Source organism: Dermacentor andersoni, chromosome 2 (genome assembly GCF_023375885.2).
Source record: "Dermacentor andersoni chromosome 2, qqDerAnde1_hic_scaffold, whole genome shotgun sequence".
In the NCBI taxonomy this organism is placed as follows: domain Eukaryota; kingdom Metazoa; phylum Arthropoda; class Arachnida; order Ixodida; family Ixodidae; genus Dermacentor; species Dermacentor andersoni.
The window spans coordinates 239,025,100-239,044,952 of record NC_092815.1 but is presented as its reverse complement, the minus strand read 5'-3'; the positions used below and the strand labels follow the sequence as shown (position 1 = coordinate 239,044,952).

The window sequence follows — 19,853 nt, the reverse complement described above, 5'->3', positions numbered from 1 at the left end:
ACTTGTCTCATAGTGTTTGTTGGCCATATGTTGTTTTGTATGTTCGCACTTTCCGGTGTTCATTATTCCTTGTAGGCTAAGCAGCTATATTTTTACCAGATGCGCTACTTCCTACAAGAGCATGCCGAAAAAAAGCAAATTAATACCAAGCAGACACAGCAGAAAATGTTATTCAATATGGTTAAAGCACATGTGTAAGGTACCAGAATTTTTTGTTCAATAACGACAAGAATGGAGTGCCGACATAGTGTTCGCCTTCGGAATATCGTTGCCATAATTGCCCCCGTGAAGCTGGAACAGCTATGCAGGAAAACCTGCCTATCAAACAAAAGCTCTGCAACTTGCATCACTAATCACCGTAGATGGTATGTTCAATGACCACGCACACCACTTGGACATTGAACATACTGTTTGCGGTGATTAGTGGTTCTAACTGCAGAACTTTTCTTCAGTAAGCAGGTTTTACCTCATCCCACACTTGTGTGGCTAAAATTACTTTACTTGAATGGGCAGTTGCCTAGATAGAAAGAAATTCATTTACAGAAAGGCAGAGAGGTCGGCCTGAGCTATAGCTAGCAGATGCCTAAAATACCACATAAATGAGCAGGATAATCTAGTTCGCAAGAAGGCAATAGCAACCTGTCGCTACACTGTGGAAATGTAGGTTCTTGCCACTTTTCCATAATTTTATCATTAGTTGCTTTGACGGGGACAAGTGTACACTGGAAATTATAGAACCAGCGCAAATTCATTCTGAAGGAGAAGACAGCATCAGCACTTCGTCCTTATCATTATCAAACAAAATAAAACTCTGGTACCTTGCACACGCATGGCCTTAACCACATTAACGACAACATTTTCGATTGTCTGCCTAATATCTTTGTTTTTGGGGTATATGTTTTGCTAGTGTTTTAATAAACACCAGTTGGAAGTAGCGTCATGTTTATTGTACTTGTTTCTTTACTTCTGTCCTGTTTCATTGCGTGATTTTGCAAGCCAACTGGAGTAATGCAGCATTCCCATTTGTAACCACCTAAAATAATTTGAAACCTTATTTCCTTAAGGGGTCCTGAACCATCCCTCTGGCTTGGTGAAAAAGCAGTCCGCAGATAGCATGCACTGCTGTGAATATCTCAGCCAAGTTTTACTGTCATACGCGGCGCGTGGAGCTCGTATGTTGAGCATGAAATCACTTTTTTCGCAAACTGTTTTCAACAGAAGTCTGCTCGTCATTCTCTTCTGAACACTTTATTTTGTAATGAAGCAGATTTCCATACACAGCTGCTATTGGTCAATAGCTGGCATCAATCAAGGAGGATGTTTGGATCACTGCACTTCTTCCTGCTGTTATTGTGTATATTTATTGGTAAAGTTCAATAAACGTGCTGACTTAAGTGAAAATGTGCTTTTGAATTTCGATAATAATTACATACTTCCGGAAGAAGCCAACTATCGTCTGCTCACACTCGACCACCCGCATAGGAATTAAACTTTGGCCGCCCTACTTATCGGTGTCATAGCTGGCGGGTCTTGCTAACTCCGACTAGTTTTGAACTCTGAACTAGCCTTGAAGCACATGAAGCTTAAGGTCAGACTACGCACACACTTGCCAGCGTGTGCTCAGTCCTGGCCGCTCCTGGTTAGACACCTTGGCAAACTAATTGATAGCGCTTCAAAAAATGTGCAAGTTGGATGCGACTACTATCCGTCGGTGAAGCTGGTGAAGGACAAAGCCAGTCCCCACCACATAGCATGTTCAGACTGTAGCCTATGGGCACGAGCATACACTCAAGCCCTGCCGTGCACAAAGCAAATGCTGTGTTTGCGCACTATAGTTGCATGTAGCTGCGGTCAGCTACATGGCGTGGATACCGCGGCCGCCCCGGGGTGCCGCAATGAGGCCATGGCTGTGCACACTGAAGCTCACTGAGGACAACTGCATTTGGCTTACATTTGGCAGGTCGTAGGGGCCAAAATCGGAAGTTTTGGCATCTGCGTTGACATTCAAAATCAAATTTAAACTGCACCTCATCGTGACGTTTAAGAGCTGGAGTGCTGTGGGCACGTCCCATTCTGCTGTAGTCTTTGTGTGGAAGCCATTGAAGGAGGAGCTTAAGCACTGTGAAGGCCGTGTTTAATAGCCACTAACTCTGCTTCTGTTGAACGCATTGAAGTACTTTTTGTGGCAAACGAGAAGAAAGGGGGTTAACCGAGGGGCCCGATTTTTATTAGTCATATCATAAGAAGCCAACAAACACTGACACCAAGGACAACATAGGGGAAATTACTTGTGCCTAATAAATGAAAATAAAGAAACGATAAATTAATGGTAATTAAAGTGGATGGAAAAACAACTTGCCGCAGGTGGGAACCGAACCCACAACCTTCGCGTTTCGCGTGTGACGCTCTACTCTACAATTAACTTATAGTTTCCTTATTTTCATTTATTAAGCACGAGTAATTTCCCCTATGTTGTATTTGGTGTCGGTGTTTGTTGGCTTCTTATGATTTTTGTGGCAAAGTATTTCTGAAGTAGCCCATATTAACTTCAGATGCATCTCTCCTCTTGGGTAAAAAGTGGTTTAGGGCCCCTTTAAGCTGAGAACTGGGCAGTAATCTGAATAAAGTATGCAGCTGTCTTAATCTGAATAGTATTATGACATAGCTGTGGACAGTCACAACTGTGATAGCCTTGTGATCTGTCAGACACAATCTTTTGCATATCTTTTTTAGGTACTGAGTGCACAATTGTTTTGCATCGTTTGGAACAATAGTGAAAAACTTGGCCACTATTTGACCAGCTACGAAAGGAGATGCTCTGAACCAGTCTGGCTGGTGCTTCTGAGCATTTTTCAGGAAATAGTATTTGTCCTGTGTCTCACGGTTTCACCTGCTGAAACGGTCTCGCTAAATCAATCCTTTGAGTGTCACTGATGCACCCATATGTTCTCCACTCTCAGCACTCGGATGGGCGCAGTAACACAAAATTTCAAGCTCCGAGGTGGTTCTGCCATCTGTTGTGCATTCCTTCAAGCATATTTTCTCCTCTCCCTGGGGTTGCTCAGTCTAAGTTTTTTGTTAGCATGCTTCGGAATGTGCTCATTACTAGGCGTTGTTGCGCTACTCAGGGTGTATGCATTCGCTGATGAAGAGGGATGGCTCCTGGACTTGTTAAACTGCTATGGCGGCAATTCTGTGTTCATACATTCACACCGTAGTGTAAGGCCACCACTCTTGCATGTTTCTGCCATGTGTCAAGTTTATAGTTTTTCTTTTTTTGCATATTCTTTACTATGGCATGCCTCCCTTCCGGCAATCGGGGGGCTCCTTTCATCGGTCTGCTTTCTCCAGGATGGCTCTGTCCTCTGTTGTACCTCTTTCATGTTTCTTTGCTTTGTCTGGTTGGGTTCCAATAAACTAAATCGCTCCCCCCTTTAGCTTGGGCACGTGATTACACCAATAAAAAAGAAATGGTGATTTCCTACACTAGCTACACTTGTGTAGCCAGTGTAAGTATAAAGAAAGTCATAGGCCGGCGTGGCACACCCAGCACAGTCACAGCGTAGGTTGGAGGAGCGGCTTTATGGGTGCTCCACTTTTGGAAGCACGCACTAGAAGGTTTTTGTGGCAAAGTCTTTTTGCGTTGTTTTCACGCGAATCATCTGAACTGTCCACCCGATGTGAATGGTGAGCTACAGCTTGTGCTGCTGCCCTCTGCACAGCGGTCTGCTGAGCCTGACATTGCCTGGTTGTAGCTGCATACATAGCTCGACTATTCACTTCTTCATCAGCGGTTTGTACCTTACAAGGAGGCGCCATAAAGTGTCCCGAAGAATAAACATAGGTATCGAGACTATGCGGTGCACATGTCACATCCCTTGCCCCCTGGCATGATACGATGCTGTTGATGATGATGATTATGACTTATCTGCATCCCCTTTGATACGAGGCAGCGACAAACGCGGTCACCTAGCCTGCTTCAGTTTACCAGGTTCAGCTCCATGCAACATGCAACTACTACATGTCGGGACACCTGATGGAATACAACACAATTGCAATGCAAAGTTTGCACATATCGACGCTACGTAGTGCACATGTCACATTGTGTGACAAGTGGCACGATTCAATGCTGATAATGATTTATTGGCATCCCCTTTGAAATGGGGCAGTGACAAACAGTCACCTAGACTGCTTGATCTAAACAGATATGCTATACATGTTTTTCATTCTAGCATTTTTGTACTATACACTCTTAGAAAAGTTTACACCCTTTGGGGCATGTCTTGGCCCACAACAATAATCGTCACCCGCCTTCCTTTTGTTTCCTTTCTTTAACACTGCAAGCCCAGTTGTTCCAGGTCACGAATGGCATGCACATTATCAGCATGACATAGCATTTTAACAAAAAAAGTAACGAGCACACATTTTTCAAGAAAGGAAATGCAAGCATGGCAGATGACGATTTTTGTTGTGGGACAAGATAATCCCCAAAGGGTGCAAACTTTTCTAAGACTGAGCATCTCCTCAATCTTATTTGTCTTGCTCAAGACAGTCCACCCATTTCTTGGCTTAAACCCCATAGTGGGTGGTAGCTACATACCCGAGAGGAAACACAAGCTACCTTGTACCGCTACCTATGAAACTGCTACATGTCGTGCCACCTGGAGTAATAATATGGAGCTATTATGTGCACATATTGACGCTAGGCAGCACACATCACGTGGCAAGTAGCACAATGTGATGGTAATGATGATGATGATCAATATTTATTGGCATCCCCTATCAAGAGGGTGGCGACAAACAGTCACCTAGCTTGCTTGATTTAACCAGGTATGCCATACATGCTCTTTCATTCTAGCATTTTTTATAACTCTCCTTAGTCTTCTTTTTCTTCCTCAAGACAATCCAACCATTTCTTGGCCAATCCCCTATAATGGGTAGGAGCCTGGTGATAGCTACGATGGACAATAACGCCAGCCAATATGGCTATTGGAATGAGTCCATAACACCTTACGCTGTAAAAAATAGCCCTACTGTCACACTTTAGTGTCGACAAGATGCATGCAAGCTGGCAACAGAAACAGTCTTGCCTAAATTAGAGTGTGAAAATGTCTGACTAGGTTTGATGATTCATAATTCGCTGTTTCAGGCACTTTGTAGTGCTTTTGTCGCTTTCGCTGCCAATGTCTAGCCTGTGCTGTCTCCTTGTTCAATTGCTGCCAATGCCAGATGGCTTCTGCAAAACAAGAACATTCTTAAAGGGGCCCTGCAATGCTGTTTTCAGGTCATTATAATTGCTCTAGATCTATCCCCAAGATGCCATAGAACACAGAACAATAGGAATTATGAAAATCGACCCACACAAACCCAAGTTCATGAATACTTTGTTTAGCGCAAAACAACAGACACAAGAAAGACGACAGGACAAGGCGCCTTGTCCTGTCATCTTTCTTGTGTCTGTTGTTTTGCACTAAACAAAGTATTCATGGATTCGCACCAACTAGCCCGCCAACGCATTGTGCCAAACCCAACTTGCTGGTCAGAAAAAATTGAAGATGCAAGCAAAAGTGAGTGTTGCCCTCCACTCAAATCTTCACGGCCCAATAGGAGCAGGGCATTAGCGGGATTCGGTGTGCTGTGGTTGCCAAGCCTGCTCAGCTTAGAGCCCCTCCGTACATGTTTTCCCCGGTTAAGTACTGCCAATCTACTTTCCTCCTCAGTGCTCTTTCCTCGCTCACTTGCTCAGCTTCCAGCGTCAAGCGAAACTTGCATGGTCCGAGCTTCTGGTTTTAGGCGGGAGTAACGTCACTGCTGTATAGAAGTGCGAGTGTGCAACAAGCAAAAATTCAGGAACTGAAAATTCCGGAAGCAGAACACCTGGAAGCAGAACACCTGGAAACAGAAACCCTAGGAGCAGAAATTGTGGAAGTTGAACTGGTGCGAGGGACGAATCGGTGGAAAAGTGGTGCATATTAAAGGTTGGCACTGCTAAGCAAAAGCAGTGAGAGTGCGTGGATGGGGGGATTTAGCTCAGCCTGCAGATGGCGTTCCATAGCTTCCCATGGCCTCCGCGATCGGAGGGTGCGTGGTTGAATCTCAAAGACCATGGCATCATATTTATGGTTACAACAGCGTTCCATGAGGTGGCCGTTGGCACACCAAAGTGCTCGGCATGCAATGTGCCATTCCTGTGGTCACAACACTTCGTCCGTGGCTCTGCAAAACTTAAAATCGTTGTAAAATGTAGTGCCGTAGTTTTTTTGCAGTAGTACTTTCAATATCGTGCAAACCTGTGGTACCTTTGGCTGAGCCACCGTGGCAGTTCAACAGGAATTATGCCAACCACCGCCAGAGTTTGACGTTTCACTATATGCCAGACGAGTGCAATTCGTAGCAATGTGAACAAAGTCGAGCATTTTACTGATCGTAAATGCTTCAGATAGATAGTGACAATGATTCTTGCCATTCGAATGATTCTTGGGGTACTGAGATGAGACTGCGAACAGCTCTGTCAGTGCCTTGTATGTAACCTGACTTAGTCTGAAGTGTTCTTGAAAAATGAAAAGAAACAATGGAAATGAAAGTTACAGCATCAAACGCAGAAACCGATGCTGCGGCTTCATACCTCATCATCGTATGACACCGCTACACCAGTCGTGAAAATGTTCATCTTCAACGGCTGCTCATGTCGGTGCTCCTGGTTAACAGTGATGATCAACTGCCTGGTCTTCGCTGACCGATGAGCTATGGGATTCTAGCAGCAAAATTATTTTGTGCGAGACACACAGAGACATGACTTCCATTGTCTCACCGCCTGCTACAAAATGATGCCTGAACTGAATGGCCCACTCTTTGTTGTCTGCTGGCGCGCACTTCTCGACGGGATTGCACCGCTCTCCACCAGTGATCTCTGCAGTGGCACGGTGGCACGCACTTATGTCGTATTTTCCCCAGCCGAACGTGTGACACTGTGCGAGTGCACCGAAAATGGTATGAGGGCCGTCAGTCAAAAGTACCAATAAATCGCGCATTACATTTTCAACCAATCATAATAGCGGCACTCTCCTTCGTCTCGTCCTGTCTACAAAATACACAAAATCGCCGCATCAAGGCAATGCCATTCCTGCTGCTGAACAACCTTTTTCTGGTGTGTTGCAGGGCCCCTTTATCAGTTATAACTGTAGAAGGGAATGAATAGGTTAAATGCTTTGACATTTCTGTCCGGGTGCTGTTATCACCTATGAGAAATTTTATTGCTGCATTACCTCTGCATGCCTATAGAAATAGAGAATGAACTTTAATCACAAGCATGAGCTCAGCGTGCAGAAGCAGAGGAAAAGGTCACTGGTGGCAGTCATAAAAAACCTACATAGTCTGCTGCTGTTGGCCTTGCACATGGACCCCCATAGTGATTTTACAAATCGATCTTGCAATTCGGGGTTTACAGCTCAAAAACATGACTGAGACAAAGAAAAAGTAGAGACAACAAGAGCGCATCTGACAATGATCACATGCTGCTCAAAGTGCATAAAACACGTGCGCCCATACACTGGGCAACATTGCACATGACAAAAATTTCTTACTACTCATCTACAAGGGAATGATACGTGCATCACCTTTGTAATGCAGGTTATTTTCTTTGATTGTTGTAGATGGTTCCCAGAGGCATAGCCTCCAAGAACTCAACTGAGGACAAAGCCATTTGTTGCAAAATGCACACAAAGCTTTTAATACAAATAATGTAAATAGAAACACGTAAAATAAACACTCTATTAGAGAGACGACAGTTGCACAAGAGGTTTATTGACGACAACTAGCTGGTACATCATATAACATCTGAAGACATGCCCCCCTGCTTGGGTAAGCTATCTATACTGTAATGGTGGCGCTGGTGTACCCACAAGCGTGGCCCCGTGATGGTTCCAAGATACAACACCTTTATTCCCTTTATTTGGGTACTGGTACCTGTACCTTTTGAGTGCTCGCCGGATCCTAGTGGATCGCCGCAGGGGCACTGGTCCGAGTGGCTGCTGTGGGGTAGTTTGTTCGCTTGTTTGGCCCTCTGCTAATGGCGCCGCCTGCTGAGTGGACATGACTGCTTCTAATGCCCCCTCCCTCGGTAAAATTTCGGGGAGTGCCTCGCTTTGGGTATCTGCGTTCTCCAACAGCGTCATGTCGGATCAGGGAGCCGTTGGCGATTCCACTTTACATCTTAAGTGATAGGCATGGCAATACCTAAGAACCCCACCTACGCGTACCAGGAAAGTCACTTTTGACACCTTCTTTACAATTATCCCTGGTCACCAATTCACCCTTTCGTTGTGAACAGTACAGACATATACCTCTTCGCCTTGCGTAAAGTCACGGCTGTTACCCCTTCTTGCATCTGCCATGAGCTTATTTTTTTCACTTCTGTTTGTCAACACATTCATCCTGCACGGTTTAAGCATGCACAGTCTGGTTCGGACTTTTCGTCCGAGAAACAACTTGCAGGGTGCCCATTCTGTGAACGAGTGCGGTGTCATCCTGTATGAAAGCAAGAAATTATCAATGCCGTGTTGTAATGACCGCGTCCGGCCGAGTCTTTCATCTTCTAGCTGTAATTTCAAGATCCCCCTCTTCGTGATCTGCACCAACTGTTCCACTGCACCTTTTGACTGGGGGTGATACGGGGGCGTGAAAAGTGACTTTACACCGTTTTGTTCCAAGAAGTGTTGAAATTCTCTGGATCTAAATTGTGGACCGTTGTCGGTCACCATGCCGGAAAGCTGCTCCTTACCGACTCCACTGTGGCCAAGGCTAATGTGCCGTGCATTACTCTTACTCGAGCCATTTTGAGTACGCATCTACCATCAGCAGCAATGATCTCCCTTCCACTTCCGCAAAATCTAAACGAACCCTCTCCCAAGCATTTATGGCTATTGGCCATGGTTGCACCAGTAATGATTGCGCTGCATTCTGTACACTTTGACAGACCTCGCACGCTCGTACCATGTCTTCGAGTTCTGTATCAAGATTTGGTCACCAAATCCAACTATGCGCCAGCATTTTGATTTTCGTCATTCCTGGGTGGCTCTCGTGTAATAAAGACAGAAAACTTAGCCTAAGTGCTTTCAGGATAACAACCCAACTGTTCCACAACAAACAACCCTGCTCTATCGACAACTCATGTCGACGATTAAAATACGGGCATTATTGCTCTTCTGTTTCTTGAGGTCAACCACGCCATGTCATGTCTACTACCGCTCTCAGAACCTCATCCCTGCTTGTTTCTTCAGCCACTTCCTGGGCTGTATAGGGAACCTCTGATAGAGGCGAAAAAAAATTTATTTCCTGTTCTTCCCCCGTAGTTGTTTCCAACGGAAGCCTCGATAAGCCATCTGTGTGGCCTACTTGTTGGCCCTTCTTGTGCTTGATGACATAATGATAACAAGCCAAGAAATATTTCCATCGCTGCACTCTTGCTATCGCTACTTGACTGCTTTGTCTCTTCGGATCAAACTGCGTCAGCAGCTGATGATCAGTCACTATTTCGAACTGCCGACCGAACAAGTACTCTGAAACTTTTTAATGCCAAAAATAATGGCTAGAGCTTCACGCTCAATTTGTGCATAGTTTCTTTTGGCCGCCGTAAGCGTGTGTGACGCAAACGCGATAGGTCTCTCGCCGCAACCTTCGGTGTGCGCGAGCACCGCTCCAAGGCCGTATGCCGATGCATCACATGTCAGGCGCAGCGGTTTGTTTCCATCGTACAAAGCTAGCACTGAGTCCTCACTCAGGAGCAGCTTGCATTTTTGAAAGCTGCTTTCACACTCTTTTGTCCATTCCCACGGACAATCTTTTCTGAGGAGCTTGTAGAGCGGTTCTAAGGTGGTGGCTGTTTGGGAAAGGAACCTAGCATAAATATTCACCAACCCTAGGAAAGCCTTCAATTCGGAGACACCAGTCGGAGTTGGAGCCCTCAATATGGCTTCTACTTTCTTTCGTAGGATGCATGCCAACCGCGTCAATTTCGTGACCAAGATAGCGGACGCGGTTTTCATGAAATTGACATTTATCAGCATTGGAACGTATCCCATGCTTCCGTAGTCTCGGCAGCACCTGTTCGGTGCATCTCAGGCACTCGTGTTCGGTCTTTCCTGCTATGAGAACATCATCGAGATAACACACTGTGCCCTGCAAGCCAGCCAATACCCGATCCATTACTGACTGGAAAATGGCAGGTGCACTCGCGACACCAAACGGTAAACATGTGAAATGGAAACTCTTGCGAAGGGTCATCCATTCGAAGTTGCAAGTGCGCTTTAGATAAATCAAGCACACTGAAACAAGTTCCCCCTGCCAACGACACGAACACATCTTCTGGCAATGGTAGCGGGTAGTGGGCAACCGTAATGCAGGGGTTTAAAGACACATGGTAGTCACCACAGAGCCTGGCGGCTTCTCCATCACTCTTCAGAGCTGCTACGACAGGGGTTGCCCATTGGCTTTCACGCACCGGGTACAACACACCGGCCAAGTCCAACTCCTTCAACTCTTTTTCAACTTTGTCTTTCAGGGCGTATGGCACTGGCCTGGCTTTACAGAATACAGGTTGCGCGCCCTGCTTCAAAACAATGGAGCCCACAAACCCCTTAATAGTTCAATTGGGCCCGTGAACACATCCTTGTACTTGTCTAACAACCCCTCTTGTTTAGCGATTGTGTTCACTCACAAAACATGCAACCAGTTTAGGCGAATATGCTTCAACCAGTCTCGGCCAAGCAATGCCGGTACCGCGCACTCCTATTTATTCACAGCTATCACGAGCAGCAGTCTAAAAGAATTGCCTTCATGAGTTACATTTACAGTGACACTGCCCTTCAAGGGAATGCTTGAGCCATTGTATGTCCTTAAGCAAAACTGCACAGGCTGATATGGCAGATGTCCAAAATATTTCACAAATTTACTTTCAGGCATAATAGATACCGCTGACCCCGTGTCTATTTCAATGGCAATGGTTTGCCCATTTCCATTCATATCCACTTTGTACGACTCAACTCTTTCTCTTAGCGCGTACAATTCTAAGCTAGACACGTCCTCTTCCGTGGTGAAATTGCTCTGCCTTCTCTTACAAATAATAGCTAAATGTGCCGTCTGGGAACAACTGTAGCACCTTGCCTTTATGTGCCAACAGTCCTGGTGGTGGTGGCGACTCCCACAACGAAAACACGACTGCATCCTGTCCTTGTCTGCGAACCCTTTCCTCGTAGCTGCCGTGCCACGTCGCCGACAGTCGCTGGTTGATCGCGTAGTTGCGGCACTGTCGCCGCGTTGCCACTTGATGTCATCCTCTTGTTCTCTGGTCACATCTCGTCCCGATAGCACATTCCTAGCGTGGTCTGCACTGTTGCCTAGCCGATGCGCTGTCGCCACGTTGCCACTTGACGTCGTTTTCTTGTTCTCAGTTCACGTCTCGTCCCGGTAGCATCTCCCTCGCATGGTTTTCTGCGGCTTCCATAGACGTGGCGATTACACACGCCTTGTCCCATGTTAGGCCTTTGTCGTCTTCAGCGGCCAAAAGCTTGCATCGAATAGCCTCGCTGTGCACACCCACGACGAGCTGGTCTCTGAGCGTCTTAGTTAAAAACGTTCCAAACGAGCAGTTCGTTGCCAACCACTTCAATTCCACGATGAAATCATCAACTGCCTTCCGGGGTCCCTGTGTGCATTTATGGAAGTTTTAACGCTCCGTGACTATCGATCGCTTTGGCGCGTGATGGTTCAGAAGTGCCTGTTTTATCTCTTGATACGTCTTCTTTTCAGGAGCCTCTAGAAACATCAAGTTCTGCAATGTGGCGTACGCGCTGTCACCCACTATCGTGATAAGAACGGCCGTCTTGCTTTGTTCGTCCAGCTTATTCACTCTCGCAAAAGCCTCGAACTGCTCGAAGTAGATAGCCATGTTACCTGTCATGGTACAGAATTCCGTCAGGTGCCCGACGAACGGTTGGTGGCTAGAAGATGGTGGCAGATCGTTGTCCATGATTTCTACTCCTGCTTGCTGCATCAAGGCCGGCGGTTCATCCCACCCTCGTCGCCATTATTAGAGAGACGACAGTTGCGCAAAAGGTTTATTGACGACGACTGGCCAGTACATCACATAACATCTGAAGACACGCCCCCCTGCTTGGGTAGGCTATTTATACTGTAATGGTGGCGCTGGAGATCCCATAAGCATGGCCCCGTGCTGGTTCCAAGATACAACACACTCAATGAAAAATTCACAACAAAAAACAAAATACAGTCAGAGCTATAACAGTACCAATAGCACTCAAGTTGGGGCAGATTGCAAGTGTGAGTGCGCGCAATAGTTCGACGTGGAGGGGCGGAGACAAGGCGACGAAGGAAGTGGCGTTGATCTCATATAAAGGTCAATGTGGTTGACCAGTGAGCGGGCGACCAGAGCATTGAGCACTGACTTGGAGATGGAAAACAGGTGGCTTGGCAGTATGGGCAGATGGAGGTGACGTTCTGGCCAGGCAGCTGGGTGCAAATTTGGGCCCATAGCCCGACTGCTCGCACTCTGCCTGCAGGCGCAGAAGTTCGTCAGCGTCGGGTAGCAGTCCGTGCTCTGCTCGAGATGAGTAGCGACATCTGGGAACGGGTTGGCAGGAGGCCCCACTTAGGTGAAGCCCTTGAGGCTCGGGTCTGGAACTCAACGGCATGTCTTCAACTCCCAGTCCGGTGGCTGCTGTTCACCCTTGCAGCTTTCCTAAAACTCTCCCCCTCCTCTGCCAGCGTGCTTCGCTTTTCTGTCATTCTGGTCCATTCATCTCTTCTGGATTGATGATCCTTGGGGCCCGGTGTTCAGCAGCGATTAACTCTTGAAAGCTCCGTGGACTTTCCCGATTGGAGCACTTTCCTTTTATTTTTGTTTTCCTGTGTCACACATTCTCCTGCCTGATACTCTTCGATGTCGTCTTTCACTTGGCATGGCATTCACCTCCATACAAGCAATCTTAGTTGTCCTCTTTCTCTTCTACCTAGGCACTATCTGGCGCACTTCAAGTAAATCTTGCTACCCTGTCAGGACATATCTAGGGAAAGCTCTTAGAATCAATCACTGTCAAGTGTCACACATGTGTAACTCAAATGGCAGTTTTTCTTAAAAGTACCTTAGAAACTATTTTCAGTGACATATCTTTTGTGTGAGGTCATGTGAGGTACTTTCAAATTTTAATGCCCTACAGAAAACCTACAGAATGCCCTACAGAAATATAAAAATTAAGGTATTATAAGATGCTGCAGATCCAACAAGTTCAAATCTATATACAGCAAAGCTTTGTGTGAGTGCATAAAGGGTTGAAACACGAGTTTGTGTTTATTGAATGTCTGTACAAAGTGACACGCAAGGCATTATTCAAGCATTCTAGAGAGGCTAATCCAATGCCATCACTGCTGTCACAAAGGCAAGCTTTCTGACACTTTTTTTTCCCCACGACTGGCACTGTGGAGGCAAGCACTGTGGAGGTGGTGTTGCAAGTAACCCGGTGGCATGCATGCTCCACTGTGATTGGTTGGCTTATATGGCAAGAGAACAGCCAAGCCACTGCATGCACGGTCATGAAACCTGGCGAGGTTCGCAAAGAAAAGCTTTGCTTTTAAAATTGTTCTCGCTCATTTACCCCCAAAAATTTGACACCACTGCTATTGGCAGGAAACTGTATTTGTGCCATGTGTGCTTGATTCCATAACTCACAGTCACTGGTTTTGAGTCATTTGTGAATTCTTGAACTCATTATGTGGCCTACTGGCTAATTAGCCATCATTAACAATTCAAATGCTGGACATGGGCTTTGTCATCATGCTGAACAACTCAGCATAATGACATGCTGTTTTTGTGGAAGACAAATGGTCACTGCAGCTGTGTGAAGTACTTGTGCATCGTACAACAAACAGTTTTCATAATGAAATGCCTTAAGGCCATGTTTTGTAATAATCCTTCTCAGAATAAAATTTTTATTATTGTCACATCTTGTCATCGCAGGTTTTTAAGCAGAGAAGGAAGTCCCAGAGTAATAGACTGAATTGGGACTTCCTGTGCATAGTGAACATTAAAGTACTTAACATGATTATTTGCCACAGTAACAGAACAACATGTTGTTACTAGCATGTTGTTAACAACAACATGCTAGTACCTGTTCAGAAATGCAAAACTATAGATTGCGTACAGAAATGCAAAAATATAGATTGCGTACAGAAATACAAAAGTATACAATGTGCAATGTTGAACTTGAATGTAAAAGGAAATAAAAGTAAAACAAGTTTAACAATGCTACACATGCAGGAGCCTGAATGCACCATAAAAATTCATGTAAGTAGAGAGTTTAAACACGCATTTACACTTGCAGTACACATAGTTAAACAAAAATGGGACAGATTAATTTGATTTCAGGGCACCTAATAAAAAATGTTCTAGTGTTGATTAAATCTGTGTCCATAAAAGGTAGCGTGTTCCACAACGAAATGGCTGCAAAGTGAACGGTTTCTTTGCTGTAGTTTTCATTCTTTTTGCTCTTTGTCACTTGCTTGAAGAGTAACTTTCAGATTGGCCACTCAGTGGGATAAGAAGTGGAAATAATGAGGTGGGGTAGGGGGATGAGTTCGGGAAGCTATTCGTCATTTCTGATTTCTTTAAATGAATTGTCAATACTTTTTATTCCCGTTTTCTTGCAGGAAATGGAGCCAAAGCTGCGCTATGAGCGCATCCTCAACGACATGCCCGAAATCCTGCGCAGTGGTGCGGCCAGCTGTATTGCAGTGCACCCTAAGGTGAGGACAAGGCTCGGAATCCTTTAAAAAGCTGCACAGCACTTTTTGATGCTTGTGCAGAAGCCTATACGATCACTTCTATATTCAATAAAAACTTCACAATGAGGCAGAGGTACCTGCAAACAAAAATTGCGTGATACACCTACTTCTTGTTCCTATGAACTTTAAAAAATTGTTCGCTTACGATCACAGTGGCACAGACAGGAGGTGGCCCTGCTTTTCTGGAGCAGTGAGCATACTGTGATCATGCACCACATGCGGCAACAGCCAAGGTCAGCAGGTGCGGAGGCTAAGAAAACAACTTGCAGAGTATAAACCAGTAGTTTGGAAAGGCATTAGGAAAGAGGTTCCTCTTACTCTCCCCCACTTAGTGCATCTGAGTGAAGCAGCCAGGATGTATATGAACTATGGAAGGCCCAATGGACCTGTTGGCTCCTTCATGTGAAGGCACATGCATGGATCCAATTCCTTAAAAACCTTCCTTACTTGAGTGACAAGTTTCAGGACAGTACAGTGTCTAAGGCAATGTGAAGGGAGGTACACATACATCAAGGACAAAAAAGACAATGACCTGGTGAATGTATATGTGCTCTTTCTGAGGGGGTACTTGCCACTGCAATTTTGACTTATCAGTAACAGTCACCTGTTTGCTTCACTTGGCAACTTTCTTTTTTACCTTTCTGCTCATTTTTTAAAATTAAGAGTTTATTGGTTGCCAAGTACAACAATTGCTTGCTTACACAGGCTGCAGTGTTAAACTGCCTTTAATTATTCATCATTTATTTAAATGACAACGCAATTTACAAGACATCTGCCAGTGGCAGGATTTTTATTATTATTATTATTATTATTAGTAGTAGTAGTAGTAGTAGTAGTAGTAGTAGTAGTAGTAGTAGTAGTAGTAGTAGTAGTAGTAGTAGTAGTGCATTACATATAATTGTGACAAAGAGTAGCACTGACATGAGTACTGTAGCTGAATGTTACTCCCCTGCATGCAGAGGTGGGTGTCCTGCAGTCAGTGTTGCCACTTTGTGTGAAATTTTCCTCATAGGGAAAAGACATCGGACGTGCGAGAGAATTGATCCATTCTTTCATTCAGTATTAGTATTGGAGGAGGTCCCAGAGTTGCAAGAGTGTCAGAGGAACTTGCTACGAGTATTAACAACATAAGAATTGACACATTGTTGGCAACACAGCAGTGATGACAAAGGAAAAGGGAATAACTCAATAAGTAATTAGGAGCACCAGATGTTTACAATATATGAAGAGTAGGAGCAGTACAGAGAAATAAAGCACACAGCTGAATGTGCATGCAAAATTTCATTTTTACAGAAATTCATTGTCACTATACCTTTAAGTAACCATGAAAATTGGGGTTTAGTGACATGGAAAGGAATTGCAGAAGACGTGCATGATTTGTGGAAGCAGCGGCACATGATTAAGGAGTCCCATTGCAGACGTCATGATTAATTACACAGCTACGGAATCATTATGAATGATGTTCAAAAGAATGAAGACACAAGAAAGAATGACAAGGATGCTGCACTGTCTCATTGTCATTCTTTGCTTGTGTCCTGGTTCTTTTGCTCATCATTTATGGTGAATGCATTCTGACTTGCCCAACTTGGAATCATTCCACAGGTATGGCATGTTATGCTATCCTTAATCGCTCAGTGGTCTCACTCATATGGCAGCTTCTCCACTGCTGTGAAAACTTGCAGTCCATAATTTTTTTTTTAGTTATACAGGGTTTGTCGGTAAAGTAATGAGACTGCCTGTCACGCGGTGCTGCAGTCGCCGGTAGCGCGCTCCCCGGAGGTGGGATTTGTGGTGGGGGTTCAAAGCTAAGTAACGCACCGGGTGGCATTCTCATCCAAGCTTTGACTCAGTGAGGATCTGAAGTGGCACAAGCTGTTTTCGAGTTTATGTCACGGCAGAAAATGACAAAAATGGAGGTTTCGCTGGAGCAGCAGTACACGATTAAATTTTGCTTTCACCTGGGAAAACAGCTTCTGAGATGCTTGCCTTGGTTAAGGAGGCTCACAATGAGGACGCCCTGTCAAGGTCCCAGGTTTTTCAGTGGTTCAGTGAGTTCAAGAACAGAAGGAAGACCATTAAAGACATGGAGTGATCTGGATGCACTTCAATGAGTGGTTTGGATCAAAATGTGGCAAAAGTACAAAATATCCTGTACTCCAACCGTTGTCTGAGTGTCACATTTTTCATTGGAAGACCTCAGCATGTGCAAAACAACAGTTCGCAAAATTATTTCTGAAAATTTGAACATGCAGAAGGTTTGTTCGAGTTGGTGCCAAAAGTGTTGAATGATGAACAAAAACAAAGACGAGTTGATGTTTCCCGTGAGATGTTGGTGCAGATAGAAAGGGAATGGGACTTTTTAGATAGTGTAATAACAGGCGGCGAATCATGGGCATTCCAGTACGACCCCAAAACCAAGCCCCAATGTTCGGAGTGGCACACCACGAACTCCCCGTGCACCAAGAAAGCAAGAATGTCGAAGTCCAAGGTAAAGACAACGTTCATTGTCTTTTTTTGACAAGAGCAGAGTGGTCCACAAAGAATTTATACCTCTGAGACGAACCATCAACAATGTGTTCTACTAAGAAGTCCTTGAGCGCCTTCACAGAGCTGTCAAACGGAAATGATTGGAGATTGCCAATCGCTGGAAGCTCCACCACAACAATGCTCCAGCCCACACCACCTTCGTTGTGACCACCTACCTGGTCTGGATAAGGGTTGTACCCTGCCACAGCCATCGTAGAGCCCTGATGTGAGCCCGGCAGAATTTTTCCCATTCCCAAAGCTCAGGAGAGGCTAAAGGGTCATTGTTTCAATGGTGTTCCCACCATCTAACATCTCCAATGTCCAATGTCACAGAGCCTCTGAAAGAGGTTATGGCAGCTGACTTCCAGAGAGTCTTTGCAGCTTGGGAATCGTGCTGGCAGCAGTATATCAACATCCAAGGAAACTATTTTGAAGAATTTTAATAATATGTGCCAATCGGATCAATAAGTTCTTTTTACCAGACCCAGCCTCATTGCTTTGTGGACAAACTCTGTATTCCAGGTGATATACCATAAAAAATGATAGTCATAACACTGTGAGGCACGAAGACAGCAGGATTAGAGAGCAGGTATGTGTACCTTATATTCTATTTGGGATTAACCCCTTAACTGCCTTGACAAGTTCTGAAAGCATTTTTACAAGTAAAAAAGGAAGAGAGAGAGACTGGTGAAAGTCATTGTGTAACATTATCTTGTCGTAATTACAAAAAACTGACCACGTAAACATGTGCAAAAATTGCCAAAAATTCACGACGATTTAACTTGTCATCAACATCAGGGGATGCTCGTTGTGATGGCGAGTTGTCTCGTAATCGGCAGTTAAGGGGGTAATAGAAAAAGTTAACTTGAAAAGGACATGTTATCCGTAACCCAGGTCATAGCCTATTAGAGTACCGTAGACTTCCGTTAAGTTGTTCGTGACGTGACCAACAAAAATGGTCGAACTATCCAGCGGGTCAAATTAAGCAAAAGAAAAAAATGCCGAAACACGCTGTTAAGTCACTTGGCAGTATTTGCATTTAAATTTAGCCTCGCCGCAGTACGGCCATGTTATGCAGTGAAGCATACCAAGCGGGGAAAGGCGCCGTGGTTTCGAAACGTATACTATGTTCCTGGCAGTGGCCCCTTTCTATTCTTGATATACTTCACCGCAATAAATTATATATGCTTGGCCGCGTAACGCGGCTGTACTGCGGCGAAGCTACGTCAAGTTCGAATTATTTGGCGAAGGTTAATTTTGAAATAGAAATAACGGAAGTTTAGGTTCATAGAAATGTATGGGTGCTGGCCGGGACCTTCGGTCGGAATCTAATTAACCGAAAACTGAATTAACTGAAGTTGAATTAACAGTAGTCTGCAGTATAATAACAGGGAGTAGAAATTTTGTTGGGGCAAGGATGGTGGTGGGATAGGTGGTATGATCAAATTTGGAAATTGGCAGGCCTAGTGCGATGACAGCTGGTGCAAAACAGGGATAATTGGAGATAGCGTAGAGAGCCCTTTGGAGAGACATATGTACTAGGCTGATGATGGGGGTGCTACTGCAGACGATGTTTCCTTCGTGTGGCTGTGTGCCTAATAACCACATCACGGTTTTGACATGTAAAACCCTACATTTGTCTGTATGTGTGGCTGTGTAAATATTCTTGTAAAACTGACCTACACTGGCCTGCTGTGTAGGTAAAACATAGAAATACATCATGCCTAGAACAAAAATCAAGACATCTTCAAAAGGAAACGCCTACAGGAACAAAGACAAGCTCATAATGGTCATTGAAAAGCCAAGCAAATTGATGCAAGTTGTTTTTCACAGCTGCTGCGAAAATTGTGACTGCTGTCCTTACCACGAAAATTTTGTGTCGTTGATTTTTTAAACCAATGGTAAGGTGTTTCTAAATTTCAATTCTAATAACTAACCCTAATTGCCGGCAAGAAATCAAATTACAGCATTCAGAAAATGATATCTTTTTAATTGCTCATTTGGATAGCAAATTTTCTGAACATTTGTAGTATATATGACATGGGGGTAGTCAATTCATATCTTGTATCTGAAAATATGAAGTAACAAGAACCATTTATGTTGACTAGAAATGTCGGAGTGCATAGGGGTGCAGTTCTGTTGCAACCGCTTGATGATACAGGTACATCTTAGCGCTAGCATTTCATCATCATCATCATCATTTATTATTCCCTTAAGGGCCCCATGTGGGGTATTACATAAGGGAGGGGGGGGGGGGCAAAACAATAATACAAACATCGAAGGAATGGTCTTGTACAGAGCAACAAAAATCAACAACTGAAAAGACACTAAAAAAAAAACAGGTTTTTGCATAATTAGTTGCAAATAGGGGTGGTTAGTAACTCTCGAAATTTCGAAGGGTTTCGCTCGTGTTTAGTCTGACACTAGCTGCAATAAATTTCATTTCTGACATTTAGGATCATTTGGGAATGCTT

At 44.6% G+C, this 19,853-nt stretch overlaps 1 protein-coding gene across 2 annotated transcripts in view; it reads left to right on the top strand.

The window, feature by feature from the left end:
* lt (vacuolar protein sorting-associated protein light) overlaps positions 1 to 19,853 on the top strand; it is a 184,138-nt gene that overhangs the window by 22,726 nt on the left and 141,559 nt on the right. For both annotated transcript variants that reach the window (XM_055075699.2, XM_072286637.1), the window contains exon 3: positions 14,719 to 14,814. In XM_055075699.2, coding sequence (XP_054931674.1) covers positions 14,719 to 14,814 — 96 coding nt within the window. The remainder of the gene's footprint in view (positions 1 to 14,718; positions 14,815 to 19,853) is intronic.